Genomic DNA, 17442 nt, shown 5'->3' with positions numbered 1-17442 from the left:
CGTGATTAAACATCCGTGACTTATTGTACAGGTACCGGTTCAGGTAAGCTGAGGTTTGCTGAGGTAAGAAGAAATCACTCATTCTTTTATGTCAACGCTTATGTCAGTAGTGAATTTTTGCTCATCGAGTATTATCGATTCGATAATCGACGACAAATGGCGCATGTACAACAGGTGAGAAACTGAGAAAGTTTTACATTTCTCGCGTCACATTGGGAAACAAACGTGTCATCTTTTTTTTACATCAAAGATGACACAGAAATAAAATCGACAGAGAGACCGGGTTGAGGGTGGAAGGTAGCTTCTACCAAAGTAAATGGGTACGATTTACTATCTAATTCTATCAATGTGCGCGTAATCATATCGTTACTATTCGTCGTCATATTACTCGCGGATCGACTCGAGGAGAGTACTCAGGATATGCTTTGCTATTAATCTGAAATTACCGCAGAGTAAAGGGACTTGAGGGACACTTGAATGTATATAAAATTTCGCACGAGCTTCGTGCGTCATGTTCTCTAAATTCATCAAATGTTCGACTAAATTGTTCGACTAAATCGTTCGAGATGGAGAATAATGAGAAGCGTCATCTAAATGTTGCCGTCATTTAAATGTTACCTAAAATATTAAAAAATTATGAAGAAAAGCATTTTTTCGAAGCGTTGATTCGAAGTGAAGATACGATCTTTCTATTCAAGAGATAACATATAAATTCCTCCTCCTCCTCCTCCTCCTCCTTCTCCTCCTCCTCTTCCGAGAGAGAGAGAGAGAGAGAGAGGAAAGAGACTTTTTTTGCAAACGACGGGCTTCTTCCCGCGCATTGAATACACGCGCGCGTGTCAACGAATTCGCGTGATAGCTCCCGCTTCAGGTCTGTACGCGAGGCAAGCTACTTACAGGCGCTTGCGTTCTTCCACGGTTCTTCCAATCACTGCAAAAGGTGGGGACTTGTGATTCCGGGAAACTGGCGCATGCCGTGATACCTTGATGTTTAGTCTTCAGTCGCAGGTAGACGCGTCTCAGGTGCGCATCCGTGCAGATATCTCCAGGTGTTACAGGCATTCCGAGAGCGTGACGTTATTATTATCAGCTCTCTAAATTCAGTGAATTCTCAGCTCTTTCCGACGACGTTCTCACAGACCTCCTCCTCCTCCTCGAACCGCGCAAGTAAGTAAACTTACTTTCGCAACGACCAAAGGTCATTTCTTTAACACAACATCGTTCTATGAGAGAGTTCCTTGGTGACAGTTGCAAAAGTTCACAAGATGCTACGATTAAAGAGGCGCATGTAACGAATCAGCATCGAGATGTAATCAAAGTGATCAAACTCGAATAAATATATCGTCGCGGGAACATTCGTTAATTTCACGAAATCTATCGCACACAATGATGTCCAAATTGTTGCGCACATGCACAAGTGCCAGATAGTGCGGAATATACTTTATTGAAATATCAAAAGAATGCCCCGAGTTTTCCCTCGTTTAGAATTCTGTCCTCCTTGAACTCGCTTAATACTCGCTTGTGCCTTCAAAATCCTTCTGCCCTCCTTCAATCCTCATTCACTGCAGGCATTCATTATCGGGAAGTACGATATAATTTAAAATGATTGATTCGTTTTTTTTTCGAATAATAACAGTAGCAACGTTATCATTTTTGCTCCGTCGCATGTAACACTGATCATGCCGAGATCATGACGAAGATGATAACATCAATTTGTGCAGCATATTATTTCGTCGAGTGGATCGACAGACGAACTTGTGTGTATGTGTCGCGTTATCTTTTAAATAATAAACTTCACAAACATGGAATAAATTTTATTGATTGCAAACCCAACAACAGATCAAGCGTTTGACACGCTGATAGACACGCTCTTGTCGGTGATACAATACATTGTATTGTAAGAAAAAGAGAAAAAATTAGAAAAGTAAGAAAAAAGCTCGAGAGAAAATTGATTATTTTGTGTTATATTTACAGTTATATCGTGTGAGAAGAAATACAATTGTATTTTATATAAGGATAATCAGTTTCGCAGGAGTTGCATTTCGATTGTCGATCTTACTCAATCTCTTTCGCTCCAATTTCGGCGACATCGCGACACGTTTGTACCCGCGTGTACTCTCAAGTATCGGATTTACCACTTCACTTTCATTTCCATATTAGGATAATGAAATGCTGTGTACACACTCGTGTGCACACACACACACACACACACATATATATATTGGTATATCCATACACCGTGTGTCAACTTAAATTGAAAACGCGCATAAATATGCACACACGTGTGCGCATGTATGTTGCTTTATGACGTTACATTATTGTATAGGATTTTGCAGAAGGAAAGTAACTCAAATTTTTATGTATTTTCTGAGTTCAGAGAATTCTGTTCCTTTCCCCTCGGTGCTTAATATCGCCGATAATATCAATAACGTTATCTTTCCTCTATACGGGATATACCGTAACGAGCGATGATGTAAGAAATTCGGCGCAAATGAGTAAGGCTCTTGAGATCGCCTCTACTATACTTGGCAACCGAGAGTCGATCATTATGGAACACTTTGCGCGTCGTAGGCGACACCGCGATGAATGTGTTTCCTCGGCGACTTTTTCATCGACACTGACGTGTAAAATCGACGTGTGATCTAATATTAAATGCAAACAATGCTACGCGTACGAGCAAGCTCGTATACATATTTATGAAGGTTCGTTCCTTTCAAATCCGGATAATCCAGACTACAGACCTTGTAATGTCACACACAGATCGTCAGAAATTATTATCCAATTTTATCCCATTTTATCGCAACACACTGAATGCATCAGTGATCCGCGAGAATTGCACGCGGATCAGTGCGAATAGTCATTGTCATGTGTATTATCGGATATTGTACGTTTAAACTTTTAAGCTTTTTTTTTTTAACGCTCGTTGGCACGTTCCGTCACATGGTGATCGGTGGGCGATCGCGAATGCCCATCATGGTCATGCTCTTATATGGTTCGCCCATGAGTCGTGTTTCTGTACCCCCCGGGACTTCGAGGTCACCTTCATTGCATAATTCATGGACGCATGGACGTACTTACGGTTTCGCATCTCGTTGTTTACCCAAAAGGAAAGCGTTTCATCCGAGAGAAATTTGCGTGTGCGGTCCGCACCGATATCGTGTTGGCGCGTCACCAAATCATGATCATTTTAATTTATTCTACGGAAAGTTGCAACAATAATCCATATGCAATGTAGCACCTATGTAGCAAATTTACACATGTGCTCATATCGGCCGATATATATATATATATATATATATAGCCTGCGATAGCAAGATATAGAGAAGAAGCAAGCAACATGGTCGGCATGACACAAAGACCCTGGACACCCACGAAACGACGAGGCCCGATTGCCGCCGAATATAGCAGTCCGGGACCAGCCTGCGTGACTTTACCACCACTGATCGGTACGGATGTTATCCTGTCAAGTTCCTTCCCCTCCCCCCTGCGCGCAGTATACAGTACGTAAAGACGGGACAGCGATACGCTATGTAATGACAATGGCATAATGTTTGCAGGAAAAACCGTTCCAGATTCCAAACGGGAGAGAGCGCCAGCATTTTCCTTTGGTAGCAGGTAATTTGATTTCGTAGATCCGCACGAGAACTATTCTCTACTCTCTCGCATACCAACCATCTAAATATCCACTGTGGACATCTTCCAGACATTCGGCGAAAGACAATAGCCCGGGACCTGGCCCTGGGCAATACAATGTTTCTGGACTTAGCGCAAAAGGTGAGAACGCACATAAATTACAACTTCCACGCAGAGCTTGCAAGCTCTCTCTCTCTCTCTCTCTCTCTCTCTCTCTCTCTCTCTCTCTCTCTCTCTCTCTCTCTCTCTCTCTCTTTCTCCCTCTCTCTCTCTCTCTCTCTCTCTCTCTCTCTCTCTCTCCACGATGAAGTAGACCAAGTGTAATAATAACGATGGAATTGAGACGTTTGAAGTGGAGGAGATAAACGCACATTGCGTAAATGCGCAATTGTGCTTCGTTCGTAAACTTGCGAGTGTTATCGGCGCTTCAGGCTCGGCCGTGGTATCGATCAAACTTCAAACTGCTGATATTCCATAAGAATTAGACCAGCCAGTTTTAACAGCCGGCGTTCACGAAATTCCGTCGCCTCCGGCTTGAACAAGGGGCTTTGCGATTGGCTGATAATTCATTGGAATAATATGATGTCAATCTCTCAGGGAAGGATGCCGCACCTGCCGCGTCGTTGCACGGCCGAACGAAATCAACGAAACCGGAAGTAACTCCCGCACCCGGCGATTATAATCCACAAAAAGCGGAGAAGATCATTCAAGACAGCTCCCCGAAATATTCCTTTGGAGTTAAAACGCAAATTGAAAAGATTAGCTGTACGCCCGGTAAGCCTCAATGTTTCATGAATGATAAAATAAATATTTACTTGACACACACACACACACACACACACACACACACACACACACACACACACACACACACACATACACACAAATAAATTCTCTCTCTCCAATGTTGTTACTTACATTTTTCTAGCAAAAAACGCGTCTTGATGATTATTACTTCATATTCCCAAACACATGTAATCGAAAATTTTGGTTCTTATAACAAAGACATTTTATACAAGCAAACAATTTACCACCGCTTACGTCGTATTTCGCTTACGTCACAGTTGTCGTGGGGAAAAAAAAAAAAAAGTGGAAATTTATTGAAGCATATAAATACATGTGTTGCATCTCGATCGTAGCACCGAGCGACTATCGCACGGAAATCGTGAATCTCTACAAAGCGGCAGCGTACACTTTTGGCGTAAAAGCTGTGTCGGAAAGACCGAGTGATGTGCCCGGTAATTATGCAACACCAACTAAATATACGCAACGACGTACCCAATATTCTGTCCACTAATTATGATACCCGGCCGCTAATGAGAGATGCAAACGTACGGAACGATAATAGGAGCCTATATATTTATGAAAGGAAATGCTAGAGTAGATTCAATCACATTTGTGTATATCAATGGGACTAATCACACACTACAGTTACAGCTATTGTCTTCAACAACAAAATGGACATTGCTCAATAGTACTTTGTGTACATCATAATCACATCTTATTTACTTCTCTCAACTCGAAATTATTTTTTTTTATCATTTCCTGTCGCGTGAAAACATGATTCACTTCTCTCTCTCCCTCTCTCTCCCTCTCTTTCCCTCTCTCTCCCTCTCTCTCCCTCTCTCTCTCTCTCTCTCTCTTTCTTTTTTTTCCAACTCTAACAAACTATTGAGATTTATTACATTTCATCATTATTATTGTATCGAACATAATGATGTTTAGGAACAGTCGAAGTCGTACTGCAACTAATCGCGATTACCGTAATTACCTAGGATGGGACTTCATTTGAGGATATCGCACTTAAAAAATCAGTGTTTGCAACTATTAACGCCGAAGAGTCGTTATTTAGGTACAGACGTATTCTTTCTTTTTCTCCAAATGCAAACATTAGGACTCACGTAATCTAGCAATTGGAACGTGTGATAGTACGGAACAATAACTTTGGACTTTTATGCACCGTAAATAATTGGTCAGTGTGTTGTATTACCTGCAAAATTGCGAATCGCGGTGTATACTGCAGTGTAGCGAACACAATTCTGTATATTCTGTATATTCTACTACTTCTTTTAAATCTTCTACCACTATCTCTTAATATCTCACCGTAAATTCGATATTGCACGTATGATGTCTACTCTAAGTCTAAGTGTAAATGAAAGTAATTGCGCAATCATCACACATTTGTATGTATGTGTGCGTGTGTGATAGTAGGTGAGCGACGTGTGTATAATTTCGAAGTAGTTTTTGAAAATTCAAGTACGCGCGAAGAAGTAATAGAATAGAATAGCTGACACGTAGCTGTTACACACGTAAGACGGAATAATAACGAATTACTAGAATCGCTTATCTCGTCGTAAGATAAAAATTGTTGCATGCCTATGATACTCGTGGAGTCTCTCCGTCTTATCAGCTTACATCCCTTTCGGTATATTCCGTACTCTCCTCCCCCCCCAGAATTAATCCCGCAGATTCGGCGGTAATGCTTGTAGCAACTAGAAAATTGTCGCGCGCAATAATGGAACTCGTAAGATTGATTGGCAAATGTCTAGCTCCAGGTACTTATCATCCCGAAAAAACAAGACTGGACAGTGCGCCGCAGTTCACGTTCGGATTTAGAACGCCGCTCGACAAAACGAGCGACACACCAGGTACGATACGAGGGAAATACTAGAACTAATTCAGTAATTCAACAGCCCGTAAAGCCTAGCTTGCTTCTGATCTCGCCACTTGTCTCTTTCTTGCAATTGGACACAGCACCCGGAGCATACAGTCCGGAGAAAGTGAACCTCGAGAAAGGCCCGCAGTACAGTTTGACTGGCAAGGGTCGGGAGGAGAAGTGTAACGGAACGCCAGGTACATACAATACGGAAAAATTCATTTCATATACGTATATTTATTTCAACATAACAAGTGCGTGATAAATGCGCGTGATAAACATTAAATTTCTTTCAACAGCACCAGGTGCCTATTGTCCCGAGAAGGTGAGACTGGACACGTCGCCTCAGTTTAGTTTCGGTCTAAAATCTGCAGTGGAGAAGCCAAACGAAACACCAGGTACATATGTCGTACATCATTCGTCGTTAAATAAAACTGATATTGCTCAGAGACATCGAGACCATTCATTCCGATATATTGAATCGTGTTAGCGCCTGGCACGTACAGTCCTGAGAAGGTAAACTTGAACAGAGGGCCGCAATATAGCTTGAGTGGTAAAGGCCGTGACGAGAAACCCGCTGACACTCCAGGTATAACGAAACTGCATTTTGTGCGCGTATAAAGGATAGATAAATATATTCTTGTATTTATAATTATAATTATAATTAACATATTTTGTACACACACAAGGTTTGCACCAGTCTCTTCATGTCTCAAGTATATATAATATCTAAATAGCAAAACATTTGCAATTTTCTATAAGTAAATGTATTAAATAAAGAAATGTGTATCAAACGCGTATAGAAGGTATAGAGGAAGAAGGAGGAATTTCTAGAAATATAGACATCGATGGAAAATATATATATAATATCTGTTGCATAAAGTAACGATACAATTTTCAGCGCCCGGAGTATATCGCCCGGAGAAAGTGAAATTGGATACTACACCGCAATATAGTTTTGGAATTAGGCCCCAACTGAATAAACCCAGCGACACACCAGGTAATTAATACGCGTTATTTTTCGGGGTTATTTAGATATATTATATACATTGATTATTTGTATATCTCGCGCAGCACCTGGAACCTACAGTCCGGAAAAAGTGAATTTAGATAAAGGGCCGCAGTACAGTTTGACCGGCAAGGGACCCGCTGAGAAACCAGTCGACACCCCAGGTGTGTGCGAATTACACACGCGTAAGATACGTAACATACGTAAATGTAACATTATAGCCATGTAATATATATATATATATATATATATATGTACATTTATAGCGCCGGGCACATATTCTCCTGAAAAGGTCAGATTGGATAATACACCGCAGTACACTTTTGGACTCAGACCTGCTCTGGATAAACCCGCTGACACGCCAGGTAAAACCAGCTTCTCCCAAAGCTTCTACCTAACCATGCTGAGTATAAAGAATGTTTAAAAATTTGCAACTTACACGTTGCATATAGTGATAGCTAGCCACGTAGCAGAATTCTGTAACATTCTGCATACTATTTCTGCATAATATTTCTTACCCGATACACATCTCTTTACTTGTTGTTCCTTTCCTGTTCAATTTTCTTCAGTGAAGTGAGATGAGATGCGCGCGAATATCTCTCTTTCTACTACACTATACTTTCTAGAAATAATAGTACATATATTATAAGACAATTCTTTTCAGCGCCTGGCGCATATTCTCCAGAGAAAGTTAAATTAGATGTCACTCCTCAGTACAGTTTCGGGATCAGGCACGCTCCGGATAAACTCAGTGATACACCAGGTAATTAAGTTTCGTGTCGTTATAAAAGATAAACTTGATCGTTATCACACGCATTGACCATTTTCATGCAGCACCTGGAGCTTACAGTCCCGAGAAAGTAAATTTGGACAAAGGGCCACAATATAGTCTGACTGGCAAAGGCTCTGCATTGAAATCTGACGATGTCCCTGGTACGTTTAGAAATTTTTTAAAATACGACACCATGACGTCATTCATAATTCGCATACATTTTTTATATGTGTTGCCGTAGCACCTGGCACGTACAGTCCTGAGAAAACCAATATGAACAAAGGGCCACAGTATAGTCTAACTGGGAAGGGAACACTAGAAAAATTGAACGACAATCCCGGTGAGTGTCGCGATTTTTTTCCAGAGCACATTCTTTTTTTTCGACGTATAATTAGTACAAAAGTGAGAGAGGGAGAGAGAGAGAGAGAGAGGGGGAGAGAGAGAGAGAGGGGGAGAGAGAGAGAGAGAGAGAGAGAGAGAGAGAGAGAGAGAGAGAGAGAGAGAGAGAGAGAGAGAGAGAGAGAGAGAGAGAGAGAGAGAGAGAGAGGAGAGAGGAGAGAGGGAGAAGGAGAGAGTGCAATGAAGTAATAAAAAACATTAATTTCTGATTGGCTCGGTAGGCCCTGCCGATTACAAACCAGAGAAAGCTCTAAATCTGGAGCATAAGCCCTATTTCAGCTTTGGTAATAGAACACCCCTTCATAAGTCTCACGATACACCAGGTAATGGTGTGAACTAACAAAAAAACTAATCGACTGTTTTCTAAATGATCTCTAATAAAGATGTAATACGTAATTAAGCAACGACGCACTGATATCCGATTACTTTGGTAGGCCCCGGTTGCTACAATCCGGAGAAAGCTCAACACTTGGAACATAAACCCTATTTCAGTTTCGGTAACAGAACACCATTGTATAAAGCTAACGATACACCAGGTAATGGTGTAATCTAGCGACAGATTAATATAACACATCTTGATTGCTAGTTCTGTAGATAGAAAAATAGTGCATGACATTTTTTCACTCCTGTCAAACTAACTGTCTATAAAAATAACTGCTCATAATAATGTTAATTACAATTTTGTTTGTTACGTTGTGATATTTATTAAAACTAATAATAAACACCTGAGGCGAAAAATGTATGTTGAATGCTGAGATAGATAGATAAATAGATAGATAGATATCGATTTTTAAGGCCATGTTTGGTCAACATGTAAAGCTCGGTGCAATGTGCTTCGACATGTGTATGTGATAAGCGTGAATATATTTTGATATAATATATCGTGTGTAATGTTATGTTTAACGTTTTTCCTAAATATGTGTTGTTAGCGTGTTGACTAGCAGCCTTATGCACGAGATAAATGTGCGATAACTGTAATTGCGCTTTTCAAGAGAATATAGAAGCATTTAATAATTTGACTTGCAGCTCCTGGCACGTACAGCCCCGAGAAAGTAAACATGTCCAAGTCGCCCGAGTACAGTTTCGGTTCTAAAACCGAGATACGCGAGAGAAATCACATACCAGGTAACACTTTCTCATTATTACCGCTCATTATTACGATTCCCAATTGATCGCTCGATAATCAATGTCGATCATTTCGCTTGAACCTTCACTTGTGACTCTTAATTTGCTCTCCATGCAAATTATATGCAATATTGCAGGCCCTGGCGAGTACAGCCCGGAGAAAGCTATGCTTTTACTGGAGAAAGCATTGCAATTTAGCTTCGGCCTTAGACCGCCCGCGAGCAGGCCAAACGACGTTCCAGGTAAATAATCGACTCAATCTGCCAATTTCAGCCAAGAATGCGGTAACTTTTCGCGAACGTTGCATGCTACACCATAGATAGAGATGGTTTTTATTCGCACACGCAAACGTGCATGGGGCCTCCATAGAAATGCACCGATTAGTTTTTCCGCAGATATATGCACATATGTATATCGGATAAGATATTATAACTTGTGTTTTCTTCATTACCCTAAATATTAATTGCATATTATATTAATCCATGAAATGCAAATTCTTACTGAATTTTCCGTGCAATCCGACGGGAAATATGCCTACCTGCTAGAATACTGCTGAAAGACGTGTCAGAAGTAGAGAAAGAAGTACGACGTAAATCGGTGGATGAAATTGTTTCCTACGTGAATCGTGAAATAATCGCAATTGTACGTCTGCAAAGTATATCTTGAAGGAAATCGATCGACTTTCAGCACCGAATGTTTACAACATTCCATCCGCTCTCGGCGGGACTAAGGAGGGAAACAAGAAAGCGGCGCCCGCCTATTCGATATCCGGTAGGCAGAAGGTATTCACGGACGATCGTGTTCTCGTGCCTGGGCCGGGAACATACGAAGCCATCAAACCGGACTCGGTCAGAGCAAAGAGTCCAGCGTACAGTATAAGTGCACGTTTCCAGTTGCCCGACGATCACTCACAGATTCCAGGACCCGGAGCGCACTACCCGGAAAAGGTATCGGATGCTTTAACATTTGGCATCGTTTCAACCACTGCGATATAACATATTGACCGTTCACGTAATTGTATTTCAGGTTCTTCTCGATGTTCCTCCTGCGCACACATTTGGTATCAGACATTCGCCGTTTATTTGTAACTTGAAGGACGCGGTTTATTAATTTATCCAATTCAAGATATGCTTACTTTTTTCATTGCTTCTGACGTTCCGATTAACACATCGTAAAGACGACTCTTTTTTTTTTCCTTTTTTCTTTTTTGGTTTAAGGTCCGTGGTATACGGAAAAAAATTGAACAGTAAATATTCAGCAGTAAACCAACTTTAACTATTAGCTTTTATATTGTATATCGCAAAATATAGTTGATTAAAGATTAACATGACATACTGATGTCTCTTCTACATCCTCTATTATACGGTTTAGATGCTATAGAGCTATAGAGGATACAGATATCTTTCCTATAGTGTAAGACACAATGGTTGTACTAATTTTATTTTATACTAATTATATGCATTTATTATTATACACGTTTTTCCCAGTAAAGAAAGTAAAAAGTTATATTCATATTTTTCTGTCATCTGATTAAATTTTATTTGTGTTTATGTGGCAGGATATAGTAATTTTCTCTCTCTCTCTCTCTCTCTCTCTCTCTCTCTGTTCCTTTTATGTATGTTACTCACTACAAATATGCTGAACACATTCTCCTGAAATCCATGTCGACAATAATTTCAGTTTATCATCCAGTAAAATGAAATCGGCGTCAGCGCCAAAGTTAAGAACACCTTTGTAAGAATCAATGCCGAGGGCTTTCGCAGGATGTAAAGTAGCTGCTTCCAAAGCCTCAACCACTGTGCAACCTATATCAAGCAGATGTGTTATCAAGTATACTTTGGCAGTTGGATGACAATGCAGTTGTCGAGTATAATACATGTCCTAATAACAATATTGTAAAATATTTAAACAATGCAATTAATAAACCAAAATTCTTTTTACCTGTGGCTTCTCTGAAATTCCTCACACATTTAGACATTTCAGTTATGCTACCACATAGAATATCTGTTCCAGCAATATAGGCGCTCCCTTTACGTATCTCTATCTCTAATTGACCTAGCTGATGAATTCCCTCTTCCAGACCCAATGCAGATATTGCGTCGGTTACAAGTACGAGACCTTGTGTGAATGTTCAGTTTTTAATTAGTTACTATTAAAAGTCCACTGATAAAAGTGGACAACACATGGTGTATTTAATATTTAATAAATAGCAACCTTCGGGATGCGTCCGATGAGCGATTCGCAAAGCAGCTGGGTGCGTGTGGATGCCGTCCGAAATTATACCAAAATGAACAATTCTCCCGAATGGAATTTGGTCAGATGTCAAGAGACCGACTAACCCCGGATCTCTATGATGAAACTACATTTACAGAGGAATGTTGTATATATGTACTTTTTTCATCAAGAGATGTAAGTCAGTTGGTGTGAAATTTAGAGTATTTTTATAACTCACAGGCAGCATGGCATTAAAGAGATGAGTAATAAATGATGCTCCATGTTTAACTGCTATCTCTCCTTCACTTAGATTTGCTATGGAATGTCCTAAAAAATATGGAAAATGTATATTACATTTAAAAGCTATAAAGATTAAAATTTTACATATGAAGAGAAGGAAAAGAAACAACTTTTATTGAGAAAATAATGTGACAGATGTATTATAATACAGATATTACAGAATTATTACCTACCGACAGATACTTTGATATTTCTCTCACATAACTCTTCGATGATAGATGTGGCGTTTGGAATTTCCGGTGCTAACGTAACCATACACACATTGTTCAGATCTCCATACATATCAGTAACTGACTTAAATCCCTAAAATACACATGATTACTTCGAAAACATATAATGAGAAACATACAATTTGGAGACATCTTAACTTGGGTTTACTTAGGTTTGAATATATGATGAAAGTGTAATCCTCACCTGATCAAATCTTCTGATGTAGTTTTCTGGATGGGCACCTTTTTTACTCGGGCTGATAAATGGACCCTCTATGTGAACACCTAATACACAAGCACCGTGACTACCTCCATTCTGTTTCTTTATTTTCGGTAGTATCGAATGATATGTCTTAACAGGAGATGTTACTATTGTAGGACAAAATGATGTTACTCCATGTTTCAGTAATCCTTTTGCTACTTTATCTATGCCTTCTTTCACATTGTCAACCTTGTTTGAAAAATCGATGCCAAATCCTCCTGATAAACAAATGCAAGTATTAATTTCTCTCTTTATCTACCTATAAAGACAAACATCTTATTCCTCTTCTTGGTAGGAAAACTTGACTAATTAAATACCATTGATTTGTAAATCTATGAATCCCGGAGAGATCAGGGCACCGTTGCAATCTATTTTAACATCGGGTGTGATTTTCTCATCGTAAAAGATTTTTTCAGGATTCACGAATTTACCGTCGCGTACCCATAAATCTTCCAATTGGATTTTGCCATCACGTAGAATTTTGCAGTTACAAAATTGTTTGAGGACTGTTTTATCGTGCCGCTGCATGATGCTTCGTGTCAGTAGGAATACGTTCCCGAAAGAGTCAACTGCTAATTCTATAAATAAGAGTCTTATCAGTGTAACCCGTGCATTATCAACAATTATCAATTATGTGCCAACGTCGTCGCCTTGACAGTTTAGTATTCGAGTAAGAAAAATGGCACGATTGGTGGGGACAATGACACGCCACGCTCTTAACGACGAATTCATCTCGATAAGCGGATTAACAACGATCAAAGACCGGATCAGTGATGTCATTGTCCATGCAAATTGTAAACAAGGACAAGTGACCGTCATTGCGCACAGGACGGCCTATAACTTTGACACATCTAGATGCGAAAGCTGTTGATAGAATTTGAAAAGTAGAGCTCGATCTGACCCGAGATCGGATAGTAGTGCAGTTGCAAATTTTACTCGAGTTTTGCTCGAAAATTAGATTAGAAAAAAGAGAAAATATGTTTTGCAGAATCGTGCATCCTTCACCCTTACTTATTTCTATCATAAAACAGCTGTGCATTTAATCTAGAAAGAGAGAGCGAGAGAGAGAGAGAGAGAGAGAGAAGGATAGAGAGAGAGAGCGAGAGGGGGAGAGAGAGAGAGAGAAGAAAGAGAGAGAGAGAGAGAGAGAGAGAATCAAATCTACATTCGAAAAATTAAGAGAAAGTTGACCCATATCCAAATTATTGGTAATAAAACACGCGTATTACCGGTTACGTTTGTTTGAAAACTCACGAAGGAAGAACGGAAAAACGATAATCAATCCACAAAGACTAATTTTTCTTATTCGACTGAATTCGCATACAGTAACTCATTCGAATCGATGATTCAACGTCAACGATGAGTTGACGCCGTGAAATTGGCCATGCGCACATCCGTAGTCACAGTAGCCTGTATACGGCGTGCATGTGTGAGTGCGTTGCGCGCATCGATATCATTGATACCGATATTGACGTAGACGATCCACGATTGACGTTTACCAGTCAGTCAAGCGGGGAAGTGCGCGGCAGGTGGCGAGGTAGGCGTCGGAGGTAGTGTCGTCCCCTTGGATAACAAGAGTGAATTCCGTTGGTACATTTCAGTTTTCTTTCGAACGAAAAATTGTGCATCTACATACAAATCGTGAGTAAGTGACAGCGAGCGGAAAATGATTTCTTATTGTATGTTAAGACAGGATAAAGCTGAAATTGAACTTTATTAGACTAGGTGTCGGCGCAATAGTTGCTTAACCTCAAATATTACTTTGTTGCATTCATCTTCATTCTCCGGAATTACACACGACATACTTTTGTTATTCGTAATGTTAAAATTAATAGCCGAATTTTGCGCAAGCGATATTTGTCCGAGGAATAAGCTACTTTTATTTTGACAAGCAGTACGCACGTGTCCTTAAACACACGTTATTCCTTTAATCTTCTCTTTCAGATGATGGACGCATTTGGCGATAATTTTGTCAACAACGAGCCTGAGGTAGATCCGGCGGCAGAGTTTCTGGCGAGGGAGCAAGATCAGCTTGCTGGCTTGGAAGATGATATAACACCAATGGCTGTGACTCTGGCTGCAGCAGCGGCAGCAGGTCATACCGATGGTACATGAAAGATCTGGCATATAGTTGATAGATATATAATAACAAGTTATACATACATATTTATAATGCATATGTATAAGCGTGTGTCGTTAATATAAGGAATATCTCGTAGATGATGCATCTGCAAAATTTGGAAATCTGAAAGTTGGTCCAGGTGGTGACGCTGAAGGTAGCTTTGAAATTGTAGATGCTATTGAGCAACCTATAGAATCACAAGTGCCAGCATCAGGTACAAATATATTTTTGAATCATTTTAATCATATTCTTAGGAGAATCTATTTGCTGAGTTTTTATGTGAATAATTAATAGAGCCAGCATCCATCATTCCACCATTCAAGGAAGAGCCTGAAAAGATCAGAAAGTGGAGGGAAGAACAGAAAGCCCGTCTTGAAGAGAAAGGTATTTGAGAATAGCCAATTGTACTGTTGAAATGAATATTATTAAAAGTCTTTGTATTTTAATCAATTGTGCAGTGCACGTGGTATACAACAATAGTGTGGTATAGCGTTTGTATGTCTTTTAGACGCGGAAGAGGAAAAAAAGAAGGAAGAATGGAGAGAGGCTGCGAAGAAAGAGTTAGAAGAGTGGTATAAACACCATGCCGAGACTATTGGTAAAACGAAAACCACCAACAGGTAATTTTATTAAATATATTTGTTTTTTTCACTTTTTTCTTGTGTATCTTGATTTGGCATAAAACTGACAATCGAGACTAAATTTAAATGAATAGAAATATTGGACTAAATCATCAATGCATTATATTATTTGAGGCATTAGACATAATTGATATCGATAATTCTTTACAAGTCCAATATTATACTATGTATATTATAGACATCTGGATTATATTATTACATATAATTGTATTATTTTCGTTTTGCTTCTTAGGGAATCGGCCAAGTAAGTTAAAATATCTTTGTACGCATGAGAAAAGAGCATCGCACCGCTAATGTAACACGGCTTGCTTTCACAGCTTTAAGAATTTCGAGAGAAAAGAAAAAGACCATATTTGTTCTCAGAATGATTCAAAAGTATACAAGAGCACAGTTCTCTCTCTCTCTCTCTCTCTCTTTTTCTCTTTCTCTTTCTCTTTCTCATTTACGACCATCCCGATTATTATCGCTTCTTAATAAGTTGCTGCAAGACTGCACCAGACAATATTGCTTGACAAAATTAAGATTAAATTAAGCAAGCCCTTCGGATTGTTTCTTTTTTGCTTTACAATACTTGAAATATGCATATATAGATTGACATACAAATACAAGCTGATCTAAGAAAAGAATCAAAGAATTTAGGGAGTAAGGGAGTAACATGGTATTCGCGCACAAACAGCAACTAAAGAATATTTAATAGAAAATAAAAGCCATTGATAATGTTGATTAAATACATATTTTAATAATTTTCGTAGGCGCTATATGTACGCTCGCCGAAACTTTTCAATCACTTCTTTTAGATCGCACTACATATAACGCATTTAATCTCGAAGTGTTCATCGACCATTCCCTGTTCAAATTGCTCGAATCATCTTGTGTTTACATACATATAAATATGCTATAGCATATAAATACAATATAAAACGGTCGCTTATTATATACCGTAGGATATAATACCGAGTAGGATAATTAAAGAATAAAAGAATACAATTTCTCTCCCTCTTTCTGTTTCTCTCGTTTTACATTACGTTACTAATATGTGACACATGATTTCGCATTGATTTAATTTGTACTCCATTTACGAATAGGAATGCAGAGAAGCAATTTGTCGCGGAGGCTGATGAGGTCGAACCAGGTACTGAGTGGGAACGCATCGCTAAATTATGCGAGTTCAATCCCAAGTCGTCTCGCACTTCCAAAGACGTCTCCCGGATGCGTTCGATTATCTTGCAGTTAAAACAGACACCGCCAACTCCCATTAACGCTTGATTAAATTGAAGGATTTATCTTCGCGTAATTAGACATCGGGGATATGAATTATGGTAAATAATTGAGGAAAAAAGAACAAAAGCAAATAATAACACGTTGCGACTATGTCGGCGATATTAATGAAAAGAATTCATAAATGTTCTGTTATATATAAAGTATGTAATATTATTGTGAATAAAGGTTATTGATTAACAAATACATTATACAATGCATCATGTGGTATACATCCGTGCGCGTGACTGCAACATGACAGGAAGGTAAGGGGGAAGATCGTGGGTGTGAACGTACTTCTTCTCAGTAAATAGTATTTATTGTAACACGAAATGGTGAACAATAAAAAGGAGTATACGCTAATGGTTTTCGAAATGGTTTTACCACGACAATACTCTAGTTATGCGTTTGTTTTGTAAACATGTCTCAAAAAAAATATATATATATTTTGTCTCTTTCTTAAAATCTATTTAGTGTTTGCTCACACACACACACACACACACACACACACACACTGTTAGTAAATAACTGCGCGTGTTATGTTAAAAAAATGTATATACTATACAAACTCTAACACAGCTTGCGTCTCAGGGTCGGTCGATTGCATCAACATTAATCGGTTGTTAACTCGATAACACATTAGTAGTAAATTCGATTGGATGAAGTGGTGCGTGTTAAATAAAGGCTGTTGTACGAGAGTAACGTGAATAAAAATTCGAACGCGCGATCGAATTATAGGCGTGTCAGCGCATATAGATTATATCGTTTTGATCGGCAGGAGTATGCCGAGGTTGAGAGGAGGATCACGTATCGGCATCACGTATTATTTAAGATCTATGTCTG

At 39.2% G+C, this 17442-nt stretch overlaps 3 protein-coding genes across 10 annotated transcripts; 2 read left to right on the top strand and 1 right to left on the bottom strand.

The window, feature by feature from the left end:
• Nucleotides 1-816: 816 nt before the first annotated feature.
• On the top strand, nt 817-10926 carry LOC105187590 (nucleoporin NUP2). Of its 3 annotated transcripts, XM_011148500.3 has the most exons (22): nt 817-1167; nt 3302-3446; nt 3558-3615; nt 3704-3774; nt 4231-4407; nt 4773-4871; nt 6183-6281; nt 6388-6486; nt 6589-6687; nt 6780-6878; nt 7191-7289; nt 7364-7462; nt 7565-7663; nt 7963-8061; nt 8133-8231; nt 8312-8410; nt 8691-8792; nt 8904-9005; nt 9496-9594; nt 9732-9836; nt 10282-10541; nt 10621-10926. In XM_011148500.3, exons 2-22 carry the CDS (start codon nt 3338-3340, stop codon nt 10702-10704), a joined length of 2256 nt encoding a protein of 751 aa, XP_011146802.1. In that variant the 5' UTR covers nt 817-1167; nt 3302-3337; the 3' UTR covers nt 10705-10926. The 3 variants fall into 3 exon arrangements, with proteins under 3 accessions (XP_011146802.1, XP_011146804.1, XP_011146808.1); XM_011148502.3 differs by lacking the exon at nt 4773-4871 and having other exon boundaries at nt 820-1167; XM_011148506.2 differs by lacking the exons at nt 817-1167; nt 3302-3446; nt 3558-3615; ... (1 more) ...; nt 4231-4407; nt 4773-4871 and adding an exon at nt 5359-5485.
• LOC105187592 (N-acetylglucosamine-6-phosphate deacetylase) lies at nt 10747-13979 on the bottom strand. Of its 4 annotated transcripts, none has more exons than XM_025306354.1 (8): nt 13834-13979; nt 12897-13157; nt 12523-12797; nt 12282-12411; nt 12047-12135; nt 11809-11953; nt 11536-11712; nt 10747-11399 (listed from the first exon to the last, which is right to left on the bottom strand). In XM_025306354.1, the coding sequence occupies exons 2-8, from the start codon at nt 13105-13107 to the stop codon at nt 11215-11217; spliced, it is 1212 nt and encodes a 403-aa protein (XP_025162139.1). In that variant the 5' UTR covers nt 13108-13157; nt 13834-13979; the 3' UTR covers nt 10747-11214. The 4 variants fall into 4 exon arrangements, with proteins under 4 accessions (XP_025162139.1, XP_011146810.1, XP_011146809.3 ...); XM_011148508.3 differs by having other exon boundaries at nt 13809-13968; XM_011148507.3 differs by having other exon boundaries at nt 13886-13962.
• Nucleotides 13962-16800, top strand: Clc (clathrin light chain). 3 transcript variants are annotated; one of them, XM_011148496.3, is made up of 7 exons: nt 13962-14220; nt 14524-14686; nt 14799-14915; nt 14996-15085; nt 15210-15321; nt 15575-15586; nt 16428-16800. In XM_011148496.3, the coding sequence occupies exons 2-7, from the start codon at nt 14524-14526 to the stop codon at nt 16606-16608; spliced, it is 675 nt and encodes a 224-aa protein (XP_011146798.1). In that variant the 5' UTR covers nt 13962-14220; the 3' UTR covers nt 16609-16800. The 3 variants fall into 3 exon arrangements, with proteins under 3 accessions (XP_011146798.1, XP_011146797.1, XP_011146800.1); XM_011148495.3 differs by having other exon boundaries at nt 13962-14224; XM_011148498.3 differs by lacking the exon at nt 15575-15586 and having other exon boundaries at nt 13962-14224.
• Nucleotides 16801-17442: the final 642 nt, after the last annotated feature.

The sequence above is a fragment of the Harpegnathos saltator genome, unplaced genomic scaffold, assembly GCF_003227715.2.
Source record: "Harpegnathos saltator strain DR-91 unplaced genomic scaffold, Hsal_v8.6 scaffold774, whole genome shotgun sequence".
Taxonomy (NCBI): Eukaryota; Metazoa; Arthropoda; class Insecta; order Hymenoptera; family Formicidae; genus Harpegnathos; species Harpegnathos saltator.
This window is presented reverse-complemented; position numbering and strand designations above follow the sequence as displayed.

Excerpts from the sequence above, each read along its gene's own strand:
- Clc (XM_011148496.3), top strand. The coding sequence starts at position 14,524 with ATGATGGACGCATTTGGCGATAATTTTGTCAACAACGAGCCTGAGGTA. Across the intron at positions 14,687-14,798 it reads GGCAGCAGGTCATACCGATG|ATGATGCATCTGCAAAATTT; the intron begins GTACATGAAAGA and ends AATATCTCGTAG. Across the intron at positions 14,916-14,995 it reads ATCACAAGTGCCAGCATCAG|AGCCAGCATCCATCATTCCA; the intron begins GTACAAATATAT and ends AATAATTAATAG.
- LOC105187592 (XM_011148507.3), bottom strand. The coding sequence starts at position 13,913 with ATGAGTTACTGTATGCGAATTCAGTCGA. Across the intron at positions 12,798-12,896 it reads CATAGATTTACAAATCAATG|GAGGATTTGGCATCGATTTT; the intron begins GTATTTAATTAG and ends TTTGTTTATCAG. Across the intron at positions 12,136-12,281 it reads AAATATCAAAGTATCTGTCG|GACATTCCATAGCAAATCTA; the intron begins GTAGGTAATAAT and ends CATATTTTTTAG.
- LOC105187590 (XM_011148500.3), top strand. The coding sequence starts at position 3,338 with ATGGTCGGCATGACACAAAGACCCTGGACACCCACGAAACGACGAGGC. Across the intron at positions 6,487-6,588 it reads GAAGTGTAACGGAACGCCAG|CACCAGGTGCCTATTGTCCC; the intron begins GTACATACAATA and ends TTCTTTCAACAG. Across the intron at positions 8,793-8,903 it reads TAAGTCTCACGATACACCAG|GCCCCGGTTGCTACAATCCG; the intron begins GTAATGGTGTGA and ends TTACTTTGGTAG.